This window comes from Zosterops lateralis (genome assembly GCF_965231275.1).
Source record: "Zosterops lateralis genome assembly, chromosome: 5".
Lineage (NCBI taxonomy): Eukaryota > Metazoa > Chordata > Aves > Passeriformes > Zosteropidae > Zosterops > Zosterops lateralis.
The window spans coordinates 49,079,069-49,099,188 of record NC_139766.1 but is presented as its reverse complement, the minus strand read 5'-3'; the positions used below and the strand labels follow the sequence as shown (position 1 = coordinate 49,099,188).

The 20,120-nt window shown below is 45.0% G+C and overlaps 1 protein-coding gene across 1 annotated transcript in view; it reads left to right on the top strand.

Annotated features, from left to right (window-relative positions):
* Positions 1-5,894: 5,894 nt before the first annotated feature.
* TET2 (tet methylcytosine dioxygenase 2) overlaps positions 5,895-20,120 on the top strand; it is a 69,671-nt gene continuing 55,445 nt past the window's right edge. The window contains exon 1 of the mRNA XM_083861752.1: positions 5,895-5,970. Coding sequence (XP_083717878.1) covers positions 5,941-5,970 — 30 coding nt within the window. The 5' untranslated portion in view covers positions 5,895-5,940. The remainder of the gene's footprint in view (positions 5,971-20,120) is intronic.

The window sequence follows — 20,120 nt, the reverse complement described above, 5'->3', positions numbered from 1 at the left end:
TCTACCCATCCTGTTCAATTTGTAGTCCAGCAAAAGTCATGTTCAGGAACAGAGGAGAGAGAGGCCCTTGAAAACAAGCCACTGCTCAATCTGGAACACTTTTTGGTAAAGATGAGAAGGCAGAGTGAACACTACTGATTTCCAGCAACAGAAGCACCAAACTCCAGCAAAAGCCTCCTGCACCCATTCCTGCCTCACACAGGCTCTGCTCACACTGCTGCTGTAGGCTCATCATAGGCAAGGAATCCCTCTCCATCACTGCCACCAGCAGAGACCAGGAGGAGCACACAGGAGACTCCACAGCCTTGTTCACCTGCCTGCTCCCTTAACGCTGCTGCGGAGCCGCAAGGCAAGAGCTGCCAGCAAGTGAGGTGATGCCCAGCAGTGCAGCAGACCCCATGGGCAGCACATAAGGATCCAGGCCAGGATGCCACCCACAAGGCTGTGGAAGGCTTTGAAGATAAGGAGAAAACCAAACATCAGTAGAGAAGGCAGGGGGAAAAAATCAGTAAAGGATTTGGCAGCTGTAGCCTGCTTTTCCTGCCCAGTCTACCTGAGTCCTAAGCTATTCTTGCAGCTGCAAAATGCTCACAGTTCAGGGGTTATCAAAGAATTTTAATTCCTCCAATAATCAGAGAATGGATGGATACAACTACCAGTTGCTCTAGCCCAGAAATTCAGTGAGATATGCACATTGTCACATACAGAACCTGACAGTAGTGCAGCAGTCCTGGTTGCACATCATTGCTCAGCAGTTCTGAGGAGGGTTAAAAGCACAGTTTTCCTCCCCAGAGCTGGATTGACTGATGGCGTAGCTTCAAGCCACCTGATGGCTGTGTAATGCACTTGACAGAAACACAGCACAGCTCACCACACTTTGCTGTGACAGGCATTTGCCTGTGGGAGAATACTCAGCCACAGCAAGCCTGACTGATGGAGTGAGACTGGTTGCCCTCTCTGCTCACAGGGAGGTGTTTTGTGGAAGGGTAACCATGCACTCTGCTCCTGTCCCCCTGTGTAAGTTGGTCTGTGGTACTGGGTTGATGCACTTGTTTTCCCAGCTTTGCTGCCTTTCCCAAAGGTGCTGCAGTCTAGGAGTGAACACAAATGAGCAATGGTCACAAGGTGGGGAATGGGATGAGCAGAGCAAGAAGAATTGATTTTGATCCTGAATGTCACCAACTCAGTGCATCTAGGATCTATACACACTGCTGAGCATTCTTCCTTTGCAGGTCAGCTTCTGGCCCTTTCTTAGAAAGTTATTACCAGAAGTCAACAAAGTAAAGTGCTACTCCTCAGGAGTAACCACAGACCTGGTGTCTACCCCTCAGCCCAGACCTTCCCCTATATCCCATGAGTAGAGCTTCTGTTTCTCTTGCACGGAGGATTCAAGATTTTACTTCTACAATTATGAAAAAGCAAGCTTAGAATCCCAAAAGGACAAGCTATACCTTCAGAAAGGGTCCTCCTGCTTCACCTCTGTTTAAGCCTCCCTTACCCCTTCTCCTTTGCCAGGGGATTCCTTCCCCCAGGGCATTCATTCCAGCCATGATCCTGGGGGGAGGAATTGCCTAGCAGATGTCTAGAATGCCAAAATTCAGGGTTTCCAGCCATAAATGCCTGAGCAATCACAAGGCTACAGTCACCTTAGAGCCATAAACACTGAAGAGCAACACAAAGACATCTCCATCCACTAGCCAACACCAAGGGTTTAAAAGCTGAGCCATCTACAGCTCTTAGGAAACACACATCTCCCACCAACAGAATGACAGCACTAGGCAGACAACACACCACAGCATCCCAGCCACTGGCACCTCACTCCCAAACAAACAAAACTCCTACATGTTTACTTTGCAACAACTCATTTGTGCAGTCCTGGAAAAGCCCCTTCCTGTCCAGGGTACGAATGCAAAGAAATGACAAATAGTGACCTTTGATTCAGGGGAAAAAGTGAGGTGGTGTCCTGTCATCAATATGAGTCTGGCAGGGCCACCTCCCACTGCCTGCTAGCGTGGCTGCAGGCCCAGCCATCAGTGTGATCCCTCAGCTCTGAGGCTGGATGAGCAGATGTGTCAGGACCTGAAAAAGCCCTGCTGAAAGTATAAATCAAAGCAAAATAACAGCTCACTGAACTGGTCCTCCTGCCTTTCCCTCACCTTGTCCCTCTAGGGCTTCTGGTGGATGCTGCTGTGATCCAGACATGGGCCCATGAGAAATCAATGTCCCTCGTGACGGAGACAAATGTCTTCTGTGTGGGGAAAGGACATGACAGATTTTCTGCAGGCCCATCACATTACAGCAGACAGTCCTCTGGGCTCCAGAGGTTTGCTCCAGGAGGTGAAATGGGGTATCTAGAAAATTTCTTTCCTCTCACCTTACACAGCTGTCCACACTTTATTATGGGGGCAAGACAACATGAATAAAAACAACATGAAAAGTTGAAGTCTTGGTAGTAACAATTGAATTATGGCTCTGAAGTGGTTATTGCACAGGAATTCAGAGTCAGAGTTCAATTCGTCCCTTCAAGCTATGTGAAGTGGGTAGCTAATATAAACTCACTTATTCTGCAATGCCGGGTAGAGGATGAAATATTATCTGCACTGTACATCTCTGGATGTTTCATTTGGGGCTTTGAGGAGACCAAGTACATTACATTCCTTCAGTAAGTCAGTCGAGTTTGCTCGCTGCAGCTTCAGGAGGAATCTGGCTGCAACTCTTATCCTGGCCACCCTGACATCCTTCACAGTGAGCAAGTTTTCCTCTAGCAGAGGGGCAAGGCCCACACTCTTTGAAACCGCTGGATTAATTGTGTGCAATTACACGCTGTACACACAAACGCTCTAATTGCAGGATGCTTTTTACCTGACATTTTGCCCATGAAAAATGGTGTGGCTGGGATAGCTCTAGGAACAGCTCCAGAACACTGAGCTAAGTGCATTTCAGCACATTTCCAAAGAAGCTGAATGTCTGTTTTTTAAAGCGGATACTTGCTTTGAGGAATGCATACAACTTAAATCAGGGAGCAGCATGTTTGAGAGGTAAAAGATTTTTCTGCCCCCAATTCTTTAAGGGTGAAAAAGTGTGGGGGAGGGGGGGGTTTATGTCCCTTCTCACTGTGGTCATGTTCAGTCACTTTTCTCCCCGTTTGATAAATAAGGCAAAGCAAAATGGGTCAAAATGTCTCTCTCATTCAATAAATACATTGAAGCGAACAGAACTACTCCAAGGGAGCATTTAGGTTCATGTCCCTCCCATCAGGCTGCTAACAGATACCAAGTAAATATGCATTGTAGAGCACCCTATTTTTGACAGGGGAATGCACAACAGAAAGCCATTATCTTGGAAGCCAAAAGATGCTTGTTTGTCACGATGTAGCAGGATGGCACCAGTTCACTTAGAATGTTTGTAGGTCAAGACAGCTGAGCACAAGCTGGCAGTGCTGGAGGCTCCAGTAATGTGCAAGACAGTACTGCTGGTTCAGCAGGACTGCTCCCGAGTTTATTGAGCCTGGTCATTACAACAGGCTGTCATTAGGGCAGTAAAGTTTAAAGAGAGAGACAGTGAGAGAGAGCAAAGAATAGGGAAGGGAATCACACCTAAGCTAGGAAGCATTTAAAAAATGCACGTTTCTCACATTCATATGCGCAGGTAACACATGCAGGAGTGTTCCCTTATCTTCAGGACAGGAGCACAGTCAGAAAACAAAAGAATCCCAGCTCAGTTTCAAACTCCTGCTTGTGGCTTTTGGGTTTGGTGGTTGTTGGACAGATTTTCTTTCTTTTTTTTTTTCCATTTTACCCACTCCATCAGTTACTCGAGTTTGTAGCTGCTGGCTCATGCAAAGGGGAGATAGGTCTTTGCTCCAATGCAGCAGCGTCCTGCCAAAAGCAGCCGCCTGCCTTTTCCAGGCATTAAGGGCTCACGGGCACGGGAGGGATCCGAGCCATGCAAAGGAGGGTCGCCTCTCCCAGCGCAATGCAAATTGCTGAAGATAAGCACAGAGAGGCCCCGCCAAACGCTGTCGGCGCCGAGCCCCGGTTAGGCAGGACAACACGGTGCAGAGGATGGAGATGTCTTCAGTGCCCTAAGAGCAGCTTAGGGACGAGACAGCGCTTTGAAACCACTGAGAAACTGAGCGTGTTTGTTCCTTGTCACGTCAGATGGATGTGCCAAACCAGGAGATAAAGATAAAGCAACCCCAGGCTTTAATGAAACAGGCAAACTTAAAGGAGTTTTCAATACTGATTAAAGCCTGCTGGAAATCAAGCAAGTGCTGTGAAAGCACAAAGGAAAAGAAAAAAAAAAAAAAAAAGGCAAAATTGAGGCAGACATTGACTAATTTTTGCATTATTTACTCTTCCAAAAAGAGAGAGACCTGAGTCTCTTAATATAGATTTAGACTGCACGAAATGCTGCTGAAGGCAGCTCTGCAGAAGTAAACACAAAGGTCTCTGTCAGAAACCCCATGGATTTTCCTACAGGATAGGGCCAGCCAGCCCAGCACCTTTCCAAAGGCTGGGGAGAACGAGTCGCCTCGCAAAGGCACAGAAGTGACACCCTGCCACCATCACAAAGCTACTTTAGCAAGTTTTAATGGCAAAATCTCTAGCGTACTTCTGAAATGTTTCACAGAAATTGAAGTAAAACCAAAACTCAGACAACAACCTGTGACACGAAAAACAAATTACTCAGTGATGACCTGAACTTCCTAGAAATCACTCTGAGCTGCATCAAACGCACCGGATTCGTCATCTGGCTGAAGCCCTTTTTCACCAGCCTGCCTTTGCCAGGCAGGGGACACATGGGGATTCAGCATCTCTTGGGCATCATGAGGAACGCAGCACCTCTAGACCTTCTCCTGACACCCCCTGGGGTGCAGGACACACCGCAGAGGGGGAGAGGGTCTGGTCGGAAAGCCAAGGCTCTCCTAAAATCCTCACGCGTCCCGCACAGGGCAGAGGGGAGCAGCCTGGGGGCTTTCCTTGGCGCAGGGGGAAGCAGCAGGACCAGCTGGAGAGGAGCCCCGGGGTCCGTCCGGGCGGTGTTTCGGCGGGGTGAAAGCCCGGCGCCGGTGCCCAGAGAGGCGGTTTTGCACTTTCACTGAAGGGCTCCGGTGAAAGGCGGCGAGCGGCGCCCGGAGGGGACCGGCACCGGCAGCCGGAGCTCTCGCGGCTCCAGCTGTGGCGGGCACGGCTCCGCTTCTCTGCGGCGAGCCACCAGCCCGTGGTTTGGGAACGGAGCCGCTAATCCCGCCAGTCCCGCACCGAGCCGCGGGGCCGCTCCCGGGAATCAGTGCCCAGCTCGCCGGGGGAGCGATGCCCGCGGCAGCCCGGGGTCTGCGGGCACAGGGCTCAGTTTGGGGAAGCCTGAGGGGATTTCGTCCATTCCCCTCTCCCCCCCAAACACACTTTTCTTTCGGTCACCCAGCAGTGCCGGGCTGACCCCCAACCCTCCCCTCGCAGCCCGGGGAGACAGAGCAGCCGGGCTGGCGGGGCCGTGGGAAAGCGCCGCGGGCAGGGGCGAGGGATGCGGGACGGGCTGTCCCACAGGGCCCGGCGGGGACTGGCGTGGGAGGGCGGCACCCTCCGCCCCGCTGAGCCCCGCGAACCCACCGCGGAAAGCAGAAAAGGCGGGGTTGGGGGGGCAAGAGGTCGGGGGCGGGAATCCCCAGAGGGCCGAAAGAGCGTCATCAGCCGGGAAGAAAGCAAGCCCCGGGAGCGGCAGCGGGGCCGGTGACGGTGCTGGGGGCGCCCCCGCGCCGCGCTGAGGGGGGGCCGGGGGAGCCGCGCGGGGCGGCGCGCGGGGCGGGCGGCCGACGTCAGGCGCCACGCGCGCGCATAATTGGTGCGGGAGCCGGCCGCGCTTCTGCCAAGGAGCAGAAGGAAGCAAGATGGCGGCGCTGTAGGAGCTGGGAGCGCGGCGCCCGGGTGTGCGTGCTGGATGTCGGCGAGGCTGAGGGACGCGGCAGAGGTCAGAGCGGGATCCCCGCGCCGGCCGCCTTCCCCGCCCGGCACCGCCGGGAGGTGTCGCGGGGCAGCGCCGCGCCGCCGGGGCTCGGCGAGGAGGGGGCGCCGCCGCGGGTCCCCCAACAGGGCTGAGTGACAGGGGCGGCGGGGGCGCCGGCAAACCCTCCCCGCGGAGCCGGACGCCGGGGCTCCGCATCGCCGCCCCTCCCCGCGCCTTTGTCTGCGGAGCAGGCACGGCGGCCGGAGGCGCCCCGGCTTTGTGCCGCTCCCCGGCCCCGGGCGGACACAAAGGCGGGCGCAGCCGGGAGACGGGGAGAGGCGGGGGCTGGCCGGGCTGGGGAGGGCCGGGGGCGGCGAGCGGGCCGGGTGCCGGGGGCTCGGCGGGGAGACCTGCGGGCGGGCCGGACGGGGGCTCGGAGCGAGGCCTCCTTTTTTCCGTGCGGCGATCCACACGCGTGTTTTGCCCGCGTTGCTACACCCCGCCGTCCGGACACAATGTGGTCGCGGGATGAAAGAGAGAAATAACGCTCTCGGCGAGGGCAGGCTCGCTCCCCGCCAGATGACAGACAAGAGCAGCAACCCTCTGTCCACGCCGGAGTCGGACGCGGGCAATGTGCGCTCGCTCGCTCGCTCCGCGGCATTTACGGCGTTAAATCACCCCCAGCACTCCTCCTCCTGCCCAGAGTTAAAAGAGGGCTTTTCGGCTCGCGGTCGGAGCGTTGGAAATTCAGCAGGCTCTTTTCTGCTAAGTAATTTTCCTTTTCGGAGTGAGGCGAAGGGAAAAGTGATGTGGTCTAGCGTGATTTCATCGAAACGCTGCAGCCAAAGATCTCATCACAAGATTTGCTTTCCATGATGAGCGGCATGCGAATGTGCAGGCTTTGAGCAGCGATCGGCAGCTCTGAATAGATGTTCAGAATAATTTTCTTTCCTTCTTCTTCTTCCTTTCGTTGTGAAGTTTAAGAGTTTCAGAGATGAGGCGATAACAGTGTCCCTAGTGAAAGCAGGTCAGTGGGTGTTGTCGCTAATGAGGCCGTTTCTATTCGCGTGTTAATGGCAGGTTGACTTAACTGCAGCAGGGGGGGAGCGCAGTCACACATTCGCTTGTGGATCTGCATGTGTATTCCACTATGGCACTTGGGAGGTTGTAAAGAGCAAAACAGGACGTGGTTGCCGAAGATACTCGACAGGGAGATGTCAATGGTCATTAGTAATGTCTGAAGTCGAGTTTCAGGGGGATCTGACGGCTGCTGTTAACTCTCTGAAACAATGTATCCATCTTGGATTTCATCCCGCAGAAAACTATTGGAACCATTTGGAACCAATGGAAAAAAAAAAAAAAATCTCTGCCGGGCAGTATTTTGTCTCTCTCATGGAAAGTTTAGTATGAGCCCTGCCAGTGAAGTCAGAAAACATTTAAATCTAGAAGCCAGGGTAAGGGGAGGAGGGAAAAAAGGGAAGCCAGAAATGTGGAAAACAACAGTGTTTTGGTGGTGGGACTAAACTGCTGTTAACGTGAGATTGAAGAACTCAAAAGTCATCTTTCAGTGGAGAGTTATTACATTTTGGGAAGTGACATTAAAAAACCCTTTGTGAACACATCCAGGGAACCTCAGAAAGTGGTTTTGTCTTGCCCATTCCAAACAAATCTTCCAAAGGAGACACTGAGGCACCTGAATCTACCCAATTATCACAGTTGGTAGTAAGGTTTTTAACGAGAAGTTTGGCATTGTGGTGGCTTTTAGCCAGGAAAACTGGTATTGTTTTGATATAGTGCACATGATCTTAGATTTTGGCATGTCAGCATTGTATAAAGAACAAGAAATGTGTGCTTGTTGTGGAGTTAATTGAATTATTATGATGGACAGATTTCCAAGGTCTCTTGTTGGTACCAGTGCTGCACTGGGTAGCAGAAATAGGTTGTAAATGTTTTGGGTTTTGCATGCAGGATTGGGAGAACCTGTAGTTGCTGTTGGGATGGACATTTCAGCTGCCAAAGTCGGATGGGACTGTTCCTTCTTGCCCCAGCACTTCAGATGCTGCTGGCCTGTGTCTTCCACAGTGTTCCTTTAAATACTAACAACAGCCAGACGGCCCTAAAGAAAAGAGGGGGAAGAATCCTCATCATATTTTGGAACAAATCTGCTGCTTGAAAAAAACATGAAGGTCAGGTTGGATTAATGTTACTGATCCTGGTCAGGTTTACAGGGAGTGCCTCACTCCTGTTGCATGGACAGTAGTGTTTTTATCATGGTGTGCCTAAGCAGTGACTTTAAGTCCCTTGTTCCTTTTTGTTCCAAGTGGAAAGTGTATTTTGCATTTCTACAGGAGCCAAGTAAGGTCCTTTATAAAAAGCTGACAATTAGTCAAGGTGGAATTCCAGAAGAGCTGTCAAATTTGGCTTGTCACAGGGGGTGACCCCTCACTGGGCTCCCACACAGTAGCTCTAGGCATGGTAGCAGCATCTGTAAGCCAGCTTCACAACTGGAGCCTGAAAGTGGTAGAAACAAACTTGCCAAGTTTCAAGTAGAGTCGGTGGTTATCTTGGAAACTGAGCTGGAGAACACAACCACAAATTATTTTGGCAAATAATATAGAGTATTTATTTAGTCCAGCTCTCTGATTGCTGTTAAGGCAGCCAGTCAGCAGCATTAAGTGTTGTGACATCATTTTGAAAGGCAATGTGCTGGTTCTGAAATTGAGTGAGATGTACTATGATTCATTATTTAAAAAAAAAAAAAAAAAAAAAAAAAAAAAAAAAAAAAAAAGCTGTAGTCTGAACAGAGATGAAGCATATGACTTCATCATGGCTGAAAACCAAAAAGAGAATTGTATGAATCAATCACACTTGCAGCATTATTCTCATCCTTTACTTCATAAGGCAGTGAGTACCATCTTACTCATTTAGTGATATTCTGCAGCAGAAATATGCTTTTGAACACTGAATAAGTAACTACTAAGAAGTTGCCATAGTTCTGGTTGTTACTTTATCATCACTGCTTACATGCTTGATTTGATACCTCATCCCAATAATCCTAGATGATAAAACCTTACAGATGGTACCATGAGTAATCATCCCCTCAGTCATCCATTGAAAAGAAATCATTTCTGCCTTACCTTAGGCTAGGTAAGTTTGCTTTAAAAAAAAAAATCTCTCTCTCTCTCTATATATATATGTATATAAATATATATGGGAAATCACCCATTTTGCCAAGGAACTGCTCAGTGGGTGGATGCAGTGATGGTGAGGTTAAGGAATAAAATTCTGACCCTCCAGCATCAGCTGGACTAGTCTCAAAGACAGCTGATGACTGACCCAAAAAGGTTGTTCGGGTTAAAATACTGGAAATGTGCCTTGCATTACATAGCAGGGAGAAAGAAGGTAGAGAAAAACAAGATCTGAGATATAGAAAGAACAGCTAACTAATTTCACCCATGTATCTCACACTGTTCTTGAAATGAAGAAAAAAAAAGTCCTAACTTATAGGTGAATCAGAAAGAGTTTTCTACTAGTTTTTCACAGTAAAGAATTTTAAATCTGAGGTCACTTTAAAGACAATTGCTATGCTTCGAAAAACACTTTAACAAATAAAAGCCATAAAAATTAGATTCCTGTCTGTCTTTTCAAGCAGGCTTGTTCACCTCTGTAAAACACCTTCCAGAACACTGAATCATCTTAGTAACCCAAACAAAACTGAGGCTGTCTTTAAAAAGCGAAGTTTTCTGTGGAGGTGGGGATTCCAAGTTGGAGTATTGTTGCCTCATAGTATACATATGGCAAGAAATCCCAGAAGGATTATTCTTACAGATAAATAAAGGCTTGCAGTATTTGACCTAATTCCTTGTGTGTGTGTTTTTCCTCTTACTAAAACAAAAATAAAAAAATTAAATACAGGAGGCATTTCTGTTGCAGTGTGGAAAGGAATAGGCTTGTTCTATGGTCAAGTTCAGCAAGAAAGGATAATTCAGCATTTTAAGCCTAATCAAGCACAAAGTTTTGTTGAACCACAACAGACATTTTCAAAGAAGTGAGCAGGTGAGTGTTTAGATAGCTAAGATAACCAGCTCAAGAACCAAATACCCCTTGGAAGTGTCTTCCCTAGGTCCAGGGCAGTACCATCTGCACTCTGATTAAATACTATGATGCAATTTAGACAACATGAATTAATCCTTACATGTTCTACCATTCTAGTATTACCTCTAGCCTCAAATATATACCACATGTTTTCCCAGAATATGAATGTTGGTTTTACCAGGTGTGTGCATAGGGGAGGGGAAGTTTCCAGGTTTAAGCTGAATTTTTGCAGGTATATAAAGAACATCTTCTGCATTCTTTACTCTACATAAGCTACCCTGTCCTTAAACTCACATTTCAATGACTAAAATTTAAACAACTCTTCTGCCTAATCTCCTTGCCAATAATGCATCAGCAGTCCAAGTTTGTGTTCCAGTGTCCTGGCATGAGCTACTCTAAGTCACATCGTGTTGGGAAAGGATTTGGCTCCATTGCAGCGAAACCCCGGCTTACGGAGAGTGGGTAGGTTTAGGTCAGGATGATGACTCTCCATGCGGTTGCGTGCACGTGGTTTGAGTGTTTACAAACAGTGTCCCAGCATCCTCAGCAGCTGCCTTGACGCAGCCTGTGAGGACAGAGTTCTAGGAATGTCCCTAGTCCTCACGGACACAGAGGAGGGGGAAAGAAAGAAAAAAATGCAGAGTTTTAAGAACACATATCACAGTTTGGGTTTTGGCTGAGCTTTCTGCATCTGTGTTGCATTCTAGACCACTGGATCGTTTGTTGAACGCTGTTGTTTTTTTCCTCGGTGCTTGAGCGCAGTCTGGGCTGAGTTGACGGGTTTGTCTGGAACAGACTGACCCGAAGTATGAGATGGGGGTTAAGGGAATTGTTGCAAAAGTTTCAAATTATTTTTGTGCCCCTCCTCCTCTTTTAAAAATGTGTAATTAATTCAAGTCCCAAAAGCTTTTAAAACAAAACAGCTCTTTACAATATAAGACTCCCACTGTAAATGGTTATATATTTTTTCCTTAATTAAGCATGATTCAGTGCCTGTTAGGATACTAGAACAATTTCCTTTTTAAAGAACAAGAAAGAAATCATGAATCCTACTAACTATGAGTAAAATCAAATAGCTGAAAGCCTTTATTACTTAATGAGACATGTTGACACAAAGAAGTGTTGCTGTTACAAAAGCTTATACCACTGCAAGGCAAATTTCGGATCTCCATTAGATGTATGAAGCTTGGTGGAAATTTCTGCATTTATCCAACCAAGCAAATAATGCCACCAATCTGTTGCTCAAAAAAAAAAAAAAAAAAAAAAAAAAAAAAAAAAGGAGAAAAAAAGGGGGGGGAAGGAGCAGGGAGAAGTGTTAATTATTGGGGATGCCTTGCAGAGATGAAAATTTTGTGATTCTGTGAAAATGCGCTGTAGCTGGTCAGAAGCTCCCAGCTGACACACACACACACACAATGTGTTTCATGCTCTCCCCTGTGGATCTAAACCAAACCTGTCAGGCCAGTTCTGGTCTTCAGAGACACTTGAAGCCTATGCCTTGCATGTGCTGTAAGACTTTATTATCAGAGGTTCTAATGCTCCTTATCCAGTCCCATGCATATTTTTCAGACTTTCTTAGGCAGTTCTGCAGGAAGCACTCAGGACATTTTGCAAAGCACATCACTTGCTTACTTGCTTTACAAAATGAATCCTATGATCTGTTTTCTCCTCTTAGTGAGGAAGCAGTTGGCACAAATGCCTCTTCCATGTTCTGAATTTGTCTCGATGAATCATGGTATTCACTGTCATGCAACAGAATAGGAAGACTGATCACAGATCTTGTTATACACACGGCTTCTGCTAGCAGTTTTATGTTCACATTGGTTGCTCCCATTTTATGCTGATGTCTATTACAACACTGTAATTTTGTAATTACACTGAGTGGTGTCTTCTCATTTGCAGGACAAAATTATTTGTGTCCTATCCAGAATCTGCTTCTGTTTCAGTAAGCTCTTTACCACCTTTCATTTTCTTTTCTGGCCTTTTTTTTACCTACAGCTCCCATTACTCTTGCACTAGCTGGGTAGCAGAAGGTAGCAAGCAAGAGTAAAGCATGTGAGAGAATACGTGACAAAGGCATTCCTGAGTTTGTGGTATTTGTTCCTTCTCTTGCCACTTCTAGCACTGTTACAGAAATCAAAGGGTAAACATTAACCCTGGGCCTGATTCTGGTGGGAGAGTTTTGCCCTCATCTTCTGTGTCCTCTAGTGTCTTTCCAGATTTGTCCCTTCAAATGAAAGACAACAACTGTTCATGCAACACTCAGCCCCATTTCATGCCCCTGATACTATTTTTCATCTTTGTTTAATCTGTTTGTTCTTTCAGTGCTACTTCACTTGTGTTTGAAGTCACATTCTTTGAAGTTATAAAATTTTTATACTTGCCAAAGGACACAAAACTCTTTCAGCTCTTATGTAAGCAAAAAGAAGAAAAGAATGATTGCGTATTTTCTCATGTGCAAGCAGCATTACTCTCCTGCTCACAGTAAAATGAGGAAAAGGAATAGTTACAATAAAACAGGAGTTTCTACTGTTTTCCCAAAGTTAAAGACCACAGAAGTGAGTATTTCCATGAAGCTTCAAGTGCATGTACAGCTTAATAAAAGGAATGCCATTTATCCCTAAAAGATAACATATGAAAGCTGGCACATACATGGGTTTCACCTCTTCCTGGGATATGGAGTAGTGGCAATATGTGTGTGCACATATTACAGATTTTAACAGACTTTCTTTTCAGAAAGTATGTTTCCTCTGCACTCCTTTGTTTGCTTTTCTATTTCAAGTTTGTCTGCCCAAAAAAGCTCTGAAGTATTACTTAAATGGCAACACTAAAAATCAAAAACATGAAAGCTGAACAACTGGATAGGGCCAGATTTAACACTTATTTAATTTTGTGTATCTAGTAGGCATTTTGTGTGAAGGAAAGTGTATGGCAGTGTGCTTCCTATTCCATGATTCCATGCACAGGTAGTTGCAATGTACACATCACATACATAGGAGTAAGTGAAAATACAGACCAAATAGGGAAAAAAAACTCTTGATATTCATAAAAATGAAAACTGCAAAATGCAGAAAAATACAGCCTTTCAGTTCTCTGTTGTTTCTGTGGTGCTTTCCATACTTTACATGCAACATTTGTTTTCTTTAAATATGTTTAGACCTGTACTTTTCTGCTTCCCTGTAATCCTTATGCAGAGAGGCTCCTGTAGGTGTGAGAAAGCAGTAAGAAAATCAAGAACTGTGCTGATCTGTTTTCTTTCTCTCTATTACTGTGTGTAGTGCCTGAGAAGTGAGAAACCAGGTAGGAAAATGCAGATTTCTATCTATTTTTCCACTGCGTCTACGTTGTACAGTTGACAATACATTAAGTATAGGTGGGGTTTTTTCCCCAGTGTCAGCTGACTTGTGAGCCTGCAAACGGCCATTTTCAGAAAGCCCTATTCATTTTCCTTGGGCTCTCCAAGCTATACCAGAGACACTTGGAGCAGTGAAGCACCTAGTCAGTCATATACTTTGTAGTACTGAGAAAAGAAAAGTATTTTTGGGTTTGTTTTTTTTTTGGGGAGGGCGGAGGAGGGGGGACAACACACAACACAGGGAAAAGAAATGGATGGAAAGACTAGTGGTATAGAAGGTAAAATATTAAGTTCTACTCAGAAACCCCAACTTTTCAAAGCAGTTGCAAGTTAACGTGTATTTTGCTATAAAATGTAGACTCTAGCTGATGAATAAGAAGTTATGCTTCTGGAAGAGTGGGTCTAACTACTAACAGAATACCTGTTTTTTCTTGAAACAATGAGCTGGTTGGAGATACTTTGTTGGACAAGCTGGAGCATGAGTCTAATTCAGGATGGCAACTCTGATGCTTCTAAATATAAGGAGACTGGATAGAGTGAAATTAATTATTGCACATTAGGAGGCACCTCATATCCCAGCCACGAAACAGAATCCCACTGTGCTTGGGGCTGTACAAACATAAGCCATTTTTGTTCTGTCTTACTATTTAATTCAGTAAAAGAGGCAGAGAAAAAGGGTCTGGCAGCACACAAGGGGCCAGAGTGTTAGTAACTCTTGTTTATAGCAGATGCAGGCAGCTCCCTTTCAAAAAACTAAATATTTGCAGTAAATAAAGCAAAGCTGCTATTAGTGCCTGCTCTCTGTGTGTACGTGTGTGTGTGTGTCAGAGGAGTTCCTAAGCAGCACTGCTGCAGCCTTTTCCCCAGGGTGCTGATGTTAATGAGCAGGCAAAACATGCAAAGAAAGAGAGAAAGGGTACAAAATTAATAAGCAACAACTGAGAGCCAAAGCACACAGAGATCATGCAATGTGGTACAAACTCTGCTGGAGTCATTCATTTCTGTGCCTTTTTTTTTCTTAACCCTAGAAGACCTACAGGAAAGCTGTGGTGTAGCTGGAAACTGAACCCGTATCTCCTAAACCCCAGTGCTTTACCCATGATACCCTCCTTCCTGCTCATTCAGAAGTTTACTGATCGTTTTCTCTGCTTACTAAGATAACAGAAGTATCAATTTTAAGAAACAGAAACTTGATGCTTTTCACTTTTTTTAGAATTTGGTTTTCAGTAGCATTTTCTGTTGACTGACAACATGTTCTGTTTTTGCTGCACAAACTTTCAGACCTCTAAATCAGCAGTGCTTATCCAAAACAACTCAGCAAATTAAAATTAAATAAATCTCCTCAGGGAAAAGGATGACTTTTTGTTCACTGCTTTGTGGCACTGTTTAAACTCTCCACTGCAAATGAGAAAGGATGCAGGGAAGAATGTTATCTCCATTTTACTGGCACTGTAGGTGTACCTTCATGTACCTTCATGTACCTCCAAACAAATAATTAAAATAACAATAATTAAAAGTAGTAGGTTGTGTCAGTTAATCAGTGTGTGAAACAGTTATGACATTCTATAAGTACTCCAGTTAACTCCCTTTAATACCCTTGATCCTCCTATTCATTCAAGCAAGATTTCCCACAGTCCCATCAGCTCCAATCTACCACACAATTCCCATTTGATCTGTTTTATCAATTAAAGGTTTGTCAGGGACCATGAACCTTCGTGTTGACATCACACTTGGTAGCAGAGCTCAAAGGAGGGAAAAATATCAAAATAAAACCAGTTTTAATTTTTTGTCAGAAATCTCTGTGCTGGAGATGGAATACACAAAGCTGCGTTAACCTGACATTAACCATAGCAGCATTCATACCTTTCTATTTAAGAGTCTGCCTTCATGTCCTAGACCTGAATTGGAGATGGTAAGCTTTAGTGTCTCTGGCCTTTGAGAATTCCTTTGCTGTGGGTCATAGTCATAGCTCAGCCTGCCTGGTTACATAGTGCATTTAACCAAGTGCCCACACTATTTAACATTCACATTCACCGACTTGTGATACAATCCGTGATGAACTGCATTTGGAAATAAAATCCAATAGGTAATTTAGCTTGTGCAGCATCTCTGGACGCTGGCAGATGCAGCTGACTGTGAAGGACAGATGGATTTTCCCCTGCCACATTTAGAGATACAATACCACTGCAAACTACTTTGGAAAAAGATGGAGCAGGGCGTTCAGACTTGCCTCCCACAGTTGCTCCTCTCCCCACAGCAGTTTGGAGGTTCAGCCAGCCAAGCTCATGTGGCTCATGTGCACGTGGCCATGCTGCTTACAAACACGCTCCTAGGTGTCCCCAGGCACTACTGGGTGCCACACTGCAGCTTGTGAGACCTCTGTTTTTCACCCACAGTCTTGGCTGCTTGTAGCACTCGTGGCTAGAGGCAGAGCTGTGATGGGGTGTGGAGGCTGCTGGCTTGTTCAGGTTTGCTCATTTTACATTTAAGCAATATTCAGGCCAGGGGTTCAGAGCGAGATCGTCCACAGTGAGTCAAAAATAGAAACTTCATTGCTTGATAGTGTAGTAGCACTGGAGAGCGCTAGCTAAATGTACACACAAGAGTGACGAAGGTACTTTTCTGCTTTCCAGAAACACTACTGAGGAATTGGGTAACGTTTACAGTAGGGCAGGATTTCAAAAAGCCTACAGAAATTAATGGATGCTTTTTTTTTTTTTTTTTATTTCCCACCAACAAACCAGGGACGACTTCTTATCCAGGTTTAAGAGGTGGAGCACAACAAAATACAAGTAGTTTGGAGCAGCTAGCATTTAAAACCAGAGTTGCATTATCACTCAGAGAAGACTGCCTTAGTTCTGCTTTGTTTTAGCAGGCCACTGACGTACAGTAAGAAAGAGGTTTGAACAGCTGTGTGTTGCAGCGTTAAATGGCCTCCCATAGCTGAGGCACAAAAAGACAAAGCCTGTTTCTTTCCAGCTGCTCAGCTAAAATTGTATTCACTTACTTTCGCTACTCTCCTCACCAGTTCAGAATTCAAGGACTCATATATCTACTATACCTTGAGTTCAGATAACAAGATATAACTACATGGAGGGAAACAAATAGAAAAGTTCCTGTTCCTCAAAGACGAGCACTTTTTCTATACTCGCTCCCCTGTTTTGTTTCAGGGTGTGCACAGTTTATTTTTCTCCTTTTGTTTTACTCTCCCTCCCCACACCCCCTCCTGCTCACCCTCTGCTGTGTGCACACCCTCCTCTTCCAGCCCCCTCTCTGGCTTGCCTGGCTGAAAAGTGCGGACTCAGCAGAGACTGGTAACACTTTAACTCTTTGTCCTATTCTCAGCTCTCCCAGGAAAGGTCAAAGCAAATGAGACTTACAGCTGTGCTTGAAACAGAGCTGCTATAATGGAGAGGGACACTGACCACAAACTGTTCCCCCTGTCACGTTTTGGTTATTTTTCTTGAAGCATATAAAGTGTGTGGCCAGCATGAGATAAAACTGCATAGGTTTGGGTGGCTGGATCTGCTTATTTCTCGTTAAGAGGAAACGAAAGGCTTGTGACTTTTGTTTGTAGTGGCCATATCACGCAACTTCTACTGATAAACAGAAATAATTTAAGAGCTACTTCCTCAAAATGCCTGAAACGTGGTCTTAATTTCATCAGCGCAAAGCCAGCAAAAAGCTATTGCAGACACAAAGTCTCTGTTATATGTCTTTGAAGTCATTTTGGAAACTTTGGCAATGCGCCCATACACAGTTCTTTTCCCTGAGAGCCACAGTTTTGCATTGTGTTCTGGGACCATGTGGGCTCCAATTTTAGTGACTTAGGGTAGAAAGGAGTTCCATTTTTCTTAAGAACAATTCAGCACTGCCATTTGCTTACAATGACAGACAAACCTGCGGGGCTACCATCAACATTAGCACACGTCCATGTGTGCCACGTACAGGAGAAAGGTTCCCACCTGCCCTTCAAACACCGCGCCGCGGTATCTCACAGGGCTGCAAGGGCTGTGCTCCAGCCGGGCCGCTGGCACTGGTTGGCTTAGCGACATCACACTGGCGGCCAAGCTTTACCTCTCGGCTTTGGCACTCCAGGTCATGCTGGTGTCTCGCCACGTGCTTATGCGCACATGGCAGCAGTGTTTACAAACATGACCCCAGAACTCTTACGGGCAGTTATGAAAGAGGCAGCCAATGCCACATCCCGTGCGCCAGGCTGACCTAGATCGCCAGCGCTGGGAACGAATAGCGAGGCGCTCCTACCAGCGCAGCCTCTCAGAGATGTTCAAAGCAGATGATTTTGCTCCCAAACCGTTTTGAAGTATCATTGCCATCATAAGAGCGTTTTCCAGCATAAACTAAAAATAACTACTATTAACTAGCAGGCGCGGCGCGTAAGTGATTCAGCAACTCAGGGATAGAAGTGACTGTATTCTTCAGCACTCTAAGTCTGTTTCTGTGTTGAACTAACTGATCATATAAAATTTTCACAACGGGAAGAAAATGCAAAGCTGGCATACTTTGGCTAAAAGAAAAGAACACTGCATGATCATGTAGTTCCTGACTGACAGTTCCTTTTTTGTTCCTTTATTAACACTTGCACTCAGGCACTAATGAATGCTTTGTAGTCAGGCTGTGACCATCCATTTAGGAAGAAGATGCCTTGGTAATTTCAAATGAAAAACTTCCATCTACAAAATATGAATACCACTATGTGGCTGATTTGGTTTTTTGATGTGGGCCTTAAGAAAAAAAAGCATAGCTGAAACGCTGCTTCAGCAAACCAAGCACTGAGTGCTCAGCTGTCAAATGCCCATGTTCTATTTTCACATGTATATTTTTTACAGTACATATCTACTGAAAAAAAGAAAGTATCCCTTCCTCACCCTTGAAGCTCTCGAAAGAAGTTTGTATTGTATGCTAAAGAACTCCAAAGCAGTTTGCTTTCTAGAAGTACGCAGTTTCTAGTAAAGTGGAGTACGTGATCCAACAATTAGTTTTTGACAGATTCTAGCATTCTTAAAGTTGTCTCAAAAATACATGTATATGGAGTAAGACAGGTACTATAACTGTGAGTGATTGCTTAAGATAATCAGGGTTTTCTTGAAAAAGCTGCTAAATGAGCAAAAATAACCCATCCTTGTTAAAAATCACTTCCAGTTTTCACTTCTGGAATTGAAGAATTTAATCCTAGCTTTGCAAAAGCCTCCTAAATGATAAAACATTCTCTTTCCCCTCCCAAATAGAAAGTTTGACTTTTCAGAAATGGTGGTAGATGAGATGGTAGAAAGATGGTAGTTCTATTTTATATTAGTTATTGTAATACATCTCAGTGTTTGTAAATATCATAATGATAAAGCCTATAGGAAAGACACACTATGAGCTTCTCCATGCTTCTTCTGCAACACAGTTCAATCCCACTACTAAATAATTTTTTTCCAAGTATAGATATCATCTTTTCCAACTCTATTAGAATTGTCAAAATTCCTGCAAAGTTTCTTTGCTATGTAAACAAAATGAAACAAGAAAGCATGATGTGTTCACTCTGGCTTTGTCACTAGCTCATTTCATGTGGTCTCTGATAGCTCTAGCCTGAGCTGGGGAACTGCTCTGCAGGTCAGCCCTTAACCCATTGCCAGTTTTGTCCAGTCTCCTAACTGTTTTTAATCTTGTATTCAGAATGTAAGCAAATGTACTTGCTCAGTTATTGATGTCTTTTCACTGCTGAATGTTCATTACAATGTTCATTATACTGTATATAATAGACCTAGAAATAAGAATGGAAGTACTGAAAATAGGTCATTGCTGTGTTCCTATTTGAAGAACTCTTTTTAGCATTTCTCCTGCCTGAAAAAAAGCAAATCCACCTTACTGTGAAACTGTACAAGTATGGGCAGAGTGGGAGAAAGGAAAATTGGAGCCTTAGTATAAAATCATCCCTTAATGTATATAGCTTTCCTCTTGGGTACATCATTGTGCATTCTCTGGAGTCTTCCTTCAGAAACCTTGAAGCACTTTTAAAATCGTCCTGAATCAGAAAGTACTGAGGTTTACAAGGACTAGATTATTAGTATTTATGATGTCTGTGAGCTTTACCAGCACATTTAACTTAACCAGTGTAATGACTATACAGATAGGCAAATTCTGTCTGGTGAATCTTTGACTCAGGGAATGTTCTTATTGTTTATAATATTTTCTTACATTATATGAAGAGCTTCTTTTAGTCACTTTTAGCACTTCTTCACAAGAGAAGAAGTGTTGCTTATGATGAAGTTTATTTTATTCAATGCTTTTAGTTGGGGGCTGGAGGTAAGGGAACAGTGTAAGATTACCATTGTATGCTACAGGGTAAATACTGCCATTGTGTCAGTTTAGATGAGTATCTCAAAATAAATACAGACTGTCATGGGTTTGTCCTCTGGGTAAAAAAGCAGTGGAAATCTTGTTTAACAGGTTCAGCAAAAGGCACACCTAAAGTTTAATTATGTCTTCAGATGCATGGGTGCAAGTCTTACTAAGGAGTTTTACTCAACTCTCAGAGAACAGACTTAGGACTTTTGATTTTTCTTATACTTAGATGGATTGATCTACAACCATGACAGTGCACAGTTTGGGGAAGAAAATCCCTTGCCATAATAAACTACTATTTTCAGCCACAGCTCTCTCTGCTACCTAGGTGTGGGGGAGAGAGCAAGCAATTATTCACCAGTTCATATTTTTC